Below are 10,493 nucleotides of genomic sequence, written 5' to 3' on the forward strand. Positions count from 1 at the left end.
TTTCCCCATTAGAATTTTACTCTCAGTGGATGTTGGTGGAGCATAAAGTCACATCAGGAAGGCATTGGCCTAGTGGTACGCTAGATTATTAATCCGACAACTCAACTAATGTTCTGGGGACCCAGTTTCGAAACGCACCACAGCAGATAGTGGAATTTGAATTCAATAAAAAAAAATCTGGAATTAAAAATCTACTAATGATCATGTTGTTGGAAAAACCCATCTCGATCACTAATGTCCTTTAGGGAAGGAAATCTGCCGTCCTTACCCGGTCTGGCCTACACGTATCTCCAGAGCCACAGCAATGTGGTTGACTCCCAACTGCCCTCTGAAATGACCTAGCAAGCCACTCAGTTTTAAGGGCAACTAGGGATGGACAATAAATGCTGGCCCAGCCCATGACACCAATGTCCCACAAATGATTTTAAAAGAACAAAGTAAGGTGGGTTAAAATTAGAGGGAGGAATTAAAATTGTACATGAACTTGTCATGTTCTGGTCAGTCCAGTTGGGTTTGAGTTACGTCTCACCCACTGAGACATCAGTGGAAATACACAGACAGAAGTGAGAGCACCCACCCACATTGGAGGGGGTCTTAGTTACGTGTCCAACCTCTCTTGACATATCCCATCGGTAAAACACTCCTCACATTTCAATGAGTTTAGTGATCAGCCTCACAATTCTCAATGTTACGTATCTCACTCCTGGAGTGTTCCTCTGTGAATTGGTTCTCCTTGGCCGGAGAAGAGAAGAGGGCATGGCGTGTCCTGAAGGTGGTTGGTAGGACTCAGCAGCACAGTGGTTATCACTGCTGCCTCGCAGCGCCAGGGACCCAGTTTCGATTCCCGGCCTCGGGCCACCGTCTGCATGGAGTTTGTACATTTTCCCCGTGTCTGTGTGGGTTTGCTCCGGGTGCTCCGGTTTCCTCCCATAGTTCAAAGATGTGCGTGTAGGGTTAGGCCATGCTAAATTGACCCTTAGTGCCAAGGGGACTAGCTAGGGTAAATGCATGGGGTTATGGGGGTAGGACCTGAGTGGGATTGTGGTTGGTGCAAACTCAATGGGCCAAATGGCCTCCTTCTGCACTGTAGGATTCTATGATCCCATGACTCTCCCTTCCAAGGATTGAGTTTGGCCTGTAGCTTTCTGAGGTGAGATTTCCTTCTGAGCAAAGTCCCACATTCAGCTACCTAATACTTCTTGAAGCGTGAGACAGTCAGTATTAACAGCAATGTTAGATCGCCAACTCCTCAGGCGGAGAGAAGGGAAAATCCGCCGTTTAAATATTCTGACCAAAAAAGTTTCCCAATGATAGGATGCAGAGGATTCAGAAATAACCTCTTTGGCAAAGGAAATAGACGCAACATGAGGATTAATCCAACTAGTAGCTGGGACAGGGATTGTTTTGACATTGTGTGCGTGCCATTGTATTATAAAGATGTTCAGCAAGCAAGGATTAACATGCTACTGGAGAATGGCACTGCACACAGTAAGATGTATAGAGTCACATGGTAAGAGATTCAGATCTAACACACTCGGGAAGCCATTCGTGCATAACAGCAGCATGGCGCTAACCTGGAACCTGTAAATAGTTAAAGGCTAACAAAACGTGGTCCATATTTAAACATACAAGGCTGAAGATCTCATCACTGAGGGTCATCTCATTTAAACTACCCTTGTTGCAATAGAGATCAGCAAGCTCTTTTACCTAAAGAGCCTTTTTTTATATTAAAAAAAGCCCTATTGGTAGTTGCAAAATGGAAATTTGGCATTTGTAAGCCAAATGCTCAGCAAATTACCCATTATCTCTGCCAGAATGAATAATAATTTGTATATAATAAATAAAATGCATGCTTCGGATTTGAATTTTGTATGTCTCAGCGGGAAAAGGGGAGACAGAACAGAAACCAAATGGTCTGTTCACTCCCATCCCCAGAGCTTTTGCTCATTCAGTGAAGCGATAGAGGTCGATAGTGGCGGCAACAGGATGGAGGCCAATGATAGGAGCTAAGGGGAGGCCCTTAGGCTGCTAAATTGCCCTTATTGTCCCACGATATGTAGGTTAGGGGGATTAACAGGGTAAATACATGGGGTTATGGGGATAGGGCCTGGTTGGGATTGCTGTTGGTGCAGACTTGATGGACTGAATGGCCTCCTTCTGCACTGTAGGGATTCTATGATTCTTTCTTGATGAAGGTAGAGGTGTTGTATAGAATCATAGAAACCCTACAATGCAGAAGGAGGCCATTCAGCCCATCGAGTCTGCACCAACCACAATCCCACCCAGCCGTGATTTCCATAACCCTATGCATTTACCTCGCTAATCCCCTGACACTGGGGTCTATTTAGAACAGTCAATCAACCCAACCTGCACATCTTTGGAGTGTGGGAGGAAACCAGAGCACCTGGCGGAAACCCACACAGACACAGGGAGAAAGTGCAAACTCCACACAGACAGTGACCCCGGGCTGGGGTTGAACCTGGGTCCCTGGTGCTGTGAGGCAGCAGTGCCAACCACTGTGACACCGTGCCGCCCTCTGAATATATGTATAGGCCTCGGAAAAGTAGCAGGAATGAGTTTAAATCAAGAAATAACTAATGCATGTGAAAAAAAAGCACTACATTAAACGTGGGTGACTTCAATTTTCGTATTGACTGGGTTTTTCTAAGTTTATTCAGGGGATGGGCAGCATTGTTACTCATGCTTAATTGTCCTTGAACTGAGTGGCTTGTTAGGCCATTTCAGAGAGTAATTAAGATTCAGACACATTGCTGTGGCTCTGGACTCACATGTAGACACAGTAAGAAGTCTGACAACACCAGGTTAGAGTCCAACCAGTTTATTTGATAGTAAACCCACAAGCTTTTGGAAACGGTGTCCCTTTGTCAGGTGTGTGGACCTGACGAAGGAGCACTGTTTCCGAAAGCTTGTGGGTTTACTATCAAATAAACTGGTTGGACTCTAACCTGGTGTTGTCAGACGTCTTACTGTGTTTACCCCAGTCCAACGCCGGCATCTCCACATCGTCACATGTAGGCCAGGCCAGGTAACGGCAGCAGATTTCCTTCCCTAAAGGACATTAGTGAACCAGATGGGTTTTTCTGAGAATATTTCCATGGTCACCAGTAGATTCTTAAGATTATTTTTATTGAATTCAAATTCCACCATCTGCCGTGGTGGGATTCGAACCGGGACCCCAGAGCATTATTCTGGGTCTCTGGATTACTGCTCCAGTGACAATACCACCGTGCCATTGCCTCCCCCAATCAAATTGCAAATGGCTGCCAAGAGAATGAATCCGTAGGGCGGGATTTTCCGAATGCGCTCACCCCCAAACCGGAAAATCCCAGCCAAGGCCAATGAAACTTTGCATGGTCCACATCCCCGCCTGCTCCGATTGCCACGGCAGGTGGAATAGGAAAGTTCCCTCCTCAGAGCGTATTCGAGATGGTTGCTTGGAGCAATATGTTATGGAGCCAACTAGGGATTAGGCTATTTTGGATCGGCTAATGTGTAATGAGGTAGGTTTAATAAATGAACTCAAAGTTAAGGGTTCCCTAGGAAGTAGTAATCGCAGTGTGATGGAATGTAGCATTCAGCTTGAGAGTGGAAAAAAGAGCACAGGAATATTGATGTTAAATTTTAAAAAAGGGGGAATTACAAAGCTCGGAGAATGGAATTGCCCAAAGTGGGCTGGTCATGTAGGTTAGTCATTAAGACAATAGGTGAGCAGTGGCAGACTTTTAGGGAGATCATTCACAACTCCCAGCAAAGATACATCCCAATGAGGAAGAAAGACTCGAGGGGGCGGCGCGGTGGCGTAGTGGTTAGCACTGCTGTCTCATAGCACCAAGGACCCGGGTTCGATTCCCAGCTTGGGTCACTCTCTGTGTGGAGTTTGCACGTTCTCCCCGTGTATGTGTGGATTTCCTCAGGGTGCTCCGGTTTCCTGCCACAGTCCAAAGATGTGCGGGTTAGGTTGATTAATTGACCTTCGTGTCGGGGGGGGATTAGTAGGGTGTTTATGTGGTGTCACAGAGATAGGGCGGGACTGTCGTCAGTGCAGGCTCAATGGGCCAAATGGCCTCCTTCTGTACTGTAGGAATTCTATGATTCCATGAACTTACCACGGAAAATCAAAGAAGCTAAGGAGATATTAATTTGAAAGTGGAAACATATAAGCTGGCAAAGGACAGGGGTAGGCCAGAAGAGTGGGATAGATTCAGAATGCAGCAAAGTTGAGACCGCAATGATTTCTCTGGCATTCCACTGGTTACTGCTCTCCAAATCATGAAAGACCCCCTTATCGCTACTCACTGTTTCCAGTCCTCTATCCATGCCAGAATAATTGCCTCCAACACCATGTATCTTGTGTAATGCTTTTCATGTAGCATCTTATCAAATGCCGTTTGAAAATCCAAATATGCAACATCGACTAATTCTCCTTTATCCACTCTGGCTGGTACCTCTACAAAGAACTCTAGTACAGATAACACTAAGGTTGGTGGCATACTGGACAGTGAAGAAAGTTTTCTCCAATTGCAATGGGATCCTGATCAGTTGGGCCAGTGGGCTGACGAATGGCAGATGGAGTTTAATTTAGACAAATGCGAGGTGATGCATTTTGGTAGATTGAACCAGGGCAGGACTTACTCAGTTAATGATAGGGCATTGGGGAGAGTTATAGAACAAAGAGATCTAGGAGTACATGTTCATAGCTTCTTGAAAGTGGAGTCACAGGTGGACAGAGTGGTGAAGAAGGCAATCAGCATGCTTGGTTTCATCCGTGGGAACATTGAGTTGGGATGTCTTATTGAAGTCGTACAAGACATTGATAAAGCCACACTTGGAATGCTGTGTGTACAGTTCTGGTCACCCTATTATAGAAAAGATATTATTAAACTAGACAGAGTGCAGAAAAGATTTACTAGGACGGTACCAGGACTTGATGGTTTAGGTTATAAGGAGAGGCTGGATAGACTGTGACTTTTTCTCTGGAGCGTAGGAGGCTGAGGGGTGATCTTATAGAGGTCTATAAAATAGTGAGGGGTACAGATCAGCTAGATAGTCAATATCTTTTCCCAAAGGTAGGGGAGTCTAAAACTAAAGGGCATAGGTTTAAGGTGAGAGGGGAGAGATACAAAAGTGTCCAAAGGGGCAATTTTTTCATACAGAGGATGGTGAGTGTCTGGAACAAGCTGCCAGAGGCAGCAGTAGAGGCGGGTACAATTTTGTTTTTTAAAAAGCGTTTAGTGAGTTACATGGGTACGATGGGTATAGAGGGATATGGGCCAAATGCGGGCAATTGGGACTAGCTTAGGCGTTTAAAACAAAGGGCAGCATGGACAAGTTGGGCCGAAGGGCCTGTTTCCATGCTGTAAACCTCTATGACTATATTTGTCAGACATGAATTTCCCCTTCGTGAAGCCATGCTAACTCTGATTGGTCAGATTATGTCTTTCCAAATGCACTCCTTAATCATCAATTGTAATATTTATCCAATAACTGAAAACAGACAAACTGGCCTCTCATCTCCTGCATTTTTCCCCCTTCCCTTTTTGAACAAGAGCACCACAAGGGTAGCACAAGTCTTTTAATATGTAGGAGGCGATGGCTGAATCGTATTATCATTAGATTATTAATCCAGAATCTCAGTGGTGTTCTGGGGTTTGAGTCCCACCACGACAGATGGTGGAACTCAAATTCAATAAAAGACATCTGGAATTAAGAACCTACTGATGACCATGAAACCATTGTGGATTGTCGCAAATACCCATCTGGTTTACGAATGTCCTTTAGGGAAGAAAAATTGCCGTCCCTACCTGCATGTAACTCCAGAGCCCCAGCAATGTGGTTGACTCTGAACTCTGAATCCTCAAGGAGGCATGGGTAATACATGCTGGCCAGCCAGTGACACACATCCACCATAAATAAATATTTTAAAATGTCATCGCAACATACCATGGCTGTGTATAATAGCGAGGTGCAGAGGAGGTTTACTAGGTTGATTCCAGAGTTGTGAGAGTTGGCTTATGAGGAGAGTGAGTAGACTGGAACTATATTCATTGGAATTTAGAAGAATAGGGGAGATCTTATAGAAATATATCAGATTATGAAGGGAATAGATAAGATAGAAACAGGGAAGTTGTTTCCACTGGCGGGTTAAACTAGAACTAGGGCGCATGGCCTCAAAATAAAGGGGAAGCAGATTTAGGATTGAGTTGAGGAGGAATTTCTTCACCCAAAGGGTTGTGAATCTGTGGAATTCCCTGCCCAGTGAAGCAGTTGAGACTACCTCATTGAATGTTTTTAGGGTAAGGATAGATTGATTTTTGAACAGTAAAGGAATTAAGGGTTATGGTGAGCGGGTGGGTAAGTGGAGCTGAGTCTACAAAAAGATCAGCCATGATCTTACTGAATGGCAGAGCAGGCTCGAGGGGCCAGCTGACCTACTCCTGCTGGGTGGAGGGTGGACTCGTAATGTTAAAATGGCGGCGTGGGCCTGTTGGGCCGAAGGGCCTGTTTCCCGGGCTATTTTGTTCTTTGTTCTTTTGTTCTTTGTTCTTTGCTCCTAGTTCTTATGTTCTAATAGCAGAATGTGTACCAATCACATTCTGGAAATCAAACTCAAACATAAACAGGGGCTCACTGCTCTTACAATTAATTCAAACCTATCTCCTGAATTTGGCTTTTTCTATTATGCTAACTACCCACAATCCTCTCCGAGGCATCTCCCTGATGGGCTGACAAGATCCCCAAACCTCTGAGGCCAGGAACCAACAGAATGGGTGTTCCCTTCACTGAATCGAGCGCTTGGACTTTTGGGGAAATTTCTATAGCACCTTTCACATCTCAAGAGACTCCAAAGTGCCTTACATCCAATGAAGTACATTTGCAGCGTAGTCCCGGTTGTAAAGTAGGGAGTGCAGCCGCCATTACACACACAGAAGCTTCATAAACAGCAGATAATGATCAGCTAATCTCTTTTGCAGATGTTGATTGAGGCATAAACATTGGCCACAACATTGTGTCAACCCTCCCCCGCTCCCCCTCAGATGGGACCTAGGGATCTTTAAAGTTTGTCTGTGAGGGAGGCAAGGGTTTGTGGAAGATGGCACCTCTGACAGTGTAGCACTCCTTTAATACTGCTCTGGAGTTCCAGTCTAGATTTTGGAATGCCTGGAATAGAACTCGAAACTACAATCTTCTGAAGGGCAGCATGGTGGCACAATGGTGATGACTGCTGCTTCACAACACCAGGGACCCGAGTTCGAATCCCAGCTTGGGTCACTGTCTGTGCGGAGTCTGCACATTCTCCCATGTCTCTTCTAGGTGCCCCAGTTTCCTCCCACAATCCAATAGACGTGCTGGTTAGGGTGCATTGGCCATGCTAAATTCTCCCTCAGTGTACCCGAACAGGCACCGGAGTGTGGCAACTCGGGGATTTTCACAGTAATTTCATCGCAGTGTTAATGTAAGTCTACTTTGTCACACTAATAAATAAATTTTAAAATTTTAAATAACCTCGTCATGGCTAATACCCAAAGAACAAAGAACAAAAACAGCCCGGGAAACAGGCCCTTCGGCCCAACGAGCCCGCGCCGCCATCTCAACACCACTAGTCCCTCCCTCTCCACCCACGACCCCTGTCTAATGTTTTATGGCCATCCAGATTGAGGGAAACTGATTTAGGGACAATTTATTCCTGCCAATCAGCCTAACAGCACATCTTTGGGGTGTGGGAGGAAACCGGAGCACCCGGAGAAAACCCACGCAAGCACGGGGAGAATGCGCAAAACTCCCACAGACACCGGCCCAAATCCGCGTGTCTGCACAGCAATCAGCGATAGTCACTGAGCTGTTATCTTGCCCAGTATCTTGTCCAGTTTAGGCACACACTAACGACATGAAGCACTAGGCCAATCTCGAACAACCAAGAGCAGCCCAAGTACGACCCATCGCGTGTATGCCCCTCGTTGGACACGAGGTGGACCGACTTAAAACCTGTGAATGAAAAGAGAAAAAACATTATCATACCATACCCAGGTGCCAGGAACTTGCATTTTTTTAAAATTCTCTCTTGGCAATGGGCATCTCTATCAAGGCCAGCACCTCTTACCCATATCTAATTGCCCTGGCGAAGATTGTGGGTGAACATATGTCTTCAAGATAACAGAGGTGTGCATAGAAGACACCTTACGCTCTTTTACCAATCTGCCACGAGACTGGGCAGTGTGTTTTAATTTATCCCAGTTGAGTTGGGGCCGGGAAGGGGGGGTGGGGGGAGTGAAACAGAATGTTAATGATTGCGGTTTTTGTTTCTGTAGCACTCAAGATGAAGATCAAAGAAATAAAGAGGGAGAAGGGAGACCGCAAGATCATCTCACAGAGGAAGAAGAAAGTCCTGAAGATGGGACCTTTGAAAAAGAAAGACCTGAAGAAGTTGGTTCTGTTTATAAAAAACGGAGCAAGCTGCCCCTGTACCCAGCTGGATAACCCCAACAGCAACTTCCTAATAATGGGCAGGAAATGGGACAACCAACTTCTCCTCACTGTCATCCACAAATGGGACAAGAAGAACAAGGACCTGCGTTACGCTGTGAAGATCATGAAAACTTACCAATGTCCAACATATCATCATGTCTTTCAATGACTGCATTCGGGAAAAGACGTTCACTTGGATAGAAACCTAAAGCAAACTTTCAAAACTTTGCTTTTATATTTCCTTTTTGTTAAAAAATAACACTCTTCCAATCTTTATCAATCAACTTTCTCCTTATAGAATGATTCCTTTATAATCGACCTTGCCTCAATAACCAGATGGAATAGAAAGTTTAAGCGTGCTTTAAATGATGAAGATGATTGATGAATGCAAAATCAGAGGGCAAAAAAATAAGCCAACGTCTCTCTCTATCTCTTCCTTTTCCCTCTTCCAAAATAGTACCGTTTAGATAACCTGACATGAGGAAAATTGTCTGAGTCTCCCCGAGTTGTGGGGATGAAGGATGTTCCGGGATGTATTACTGATGGAGGTCGCCGTACGTAGGAACGCTCCAGTGAACTAGCAGCTCGGTGGACCTCTTGTGGCATCTTAAAACTGAAAGGAAACTTGCTGCAACCAAGAGGTTGATCCTGGCTTTTTTGGACATGACACGGACTCCTTGGGGTTGGGTGAGAGTTGGGTTGAAGGAAGGACCTTGGGTTGACCAGAAACGAAACCAGGAGTGACGGCGTGCGGTAGCTTAGCCTGCTGTCTGACTAGAGAGATGGGACTCTCCTACCCAATGTTAAGGGTAGAACCATCTTGTGTGTCTTTAATGAGGATTGTTGGCTATGAGTTTATCGTCATGGCGATAATTGTCCTGGTCATCTACTGTGGATTAAATGTTATTGTGTACTGAAACCTTTAATGTGAAAAAACTTACTATAATCCTAAGGCATGATAATGGCAGAGTGTTATTTTACAGTGTATGCCTATATGCAACATTATGTATGTTAGAACTACATACCAACCGTGATTATTTTGTTTCTTTTTTTAAATATTATTTCAATTTGCAATCCTTTTGTTTTTAAAATGCCTGCCAATGGCACCTCCTGTATGAGGTACCATCCACAGGCTACCTTGGTCAAGAACCTACTCACGTTTAAATAATAAAAAGTAAGTAACCTAAGTTAGCACAATGGTATGTTCTAAATATCTCACCGCGTGTTCCTTTCACTCCCCTTTTATTCAAAGGGACAGTGTTCTTGTCACGGCAGGAGAAGAAGAAAGTCACCAAGGCTTCTTCAACCACAACATCCGAACCTGCGACCCACCAGCAACATATGAGGGAAAAGTGCTTGAGAACGCCATCACCTCCAGGTTCCAGATCACACACGTACCATCCTGATGGGGCAGCACGGTGGCACAGTTGTTAGCACTGCTGCCTCACAACGCCAGGGACCCGGATTCGATTCCCAGCCTCGGATCACTGTCTGTGTGGAGTCTGCACGTTCTCCCCCGTGTCTGTGTGGGTTTCCTCCGGGTGCTCCGCATAGATGTGCGGGTTAGGTTGATTGGCCATGCTAAATTGCCACTTAGTGTCAGGGGGATTAGCGGGGTAAATATGTGGGGTTAGGGGAATAGGGCCTGGGTGGGATTGTGATTGGTACAGACACAACGGGCCAAATGGCCTCCTTTTGCACTGCAGGGATTCTATGATTCTATGACTTGGAGGTCAGGCGCTGTGTCAAAATCTGGATCTCCCTCAGTCACCTGGTGTGTCCACTACAACGTAACATCGACCTTAAATACAGCAGGCAAATAGCACTGTAGGAGCTCCTTCTTGGGATGGGCAATAGATGCTGGCCAGCCAGCAATGCCCATGTCCCGTGAATGAATAAAAAAAAGTCAATTACTATCATGAAACAGCTCCTACAGATGCATCATAGAAAGCATTCTTTCTGGTTGTATCACAGCTTGGTATGAGCTCCTGTTCTGCCCAAGACCACAA

The 10,493-nt window shown here is 45.3% G+C and overlaps 1 protein-coding gene across 1 annotated transcript in view; it reads left to right on the forward strand.

Annotated features, from left to right (window-relative positions):
- sfrp5 (secreted frizzled-related protein 5) overlaps window positions 1-9,675 on the forward strand; it is an 86,767-nt gene extending 77,092 nt beyond the window's left edge. The window contains exon 3 of the mRNA XM_080205326.1: window positions 8,328-9,675. Within this exon, the coding sequence (XP_080061452.1) occupies window positions 8,328-8,653 (326 nt within the window). The 3' untranslated portion in view covers window positions 8,654-9,675. The remainder of the gene's footprint in view (window positions 1-8,327) is intronic.
- The last annotated feature ends 818 nt before the right edge of the window (window positions 9,676-10,493 follow it).

Source organism: Carcharhinus amblyrhynchos, chromosome 17 (assembly GCF_965287045.1).
Source record: "Carcharhinus amblyrhynchos chromosome 17, sCarAmb.v2.hapA, whole genome shotgun sequence".
Taxonomy (NCBI): domain Eukaryota; kingdom Metazoa; phylum Chordata; class Chondrichthyes; order Carcharhiniformes; family Carcharhinidae; genus Carcharhinus; species Carcharhinus amblyrhynchos.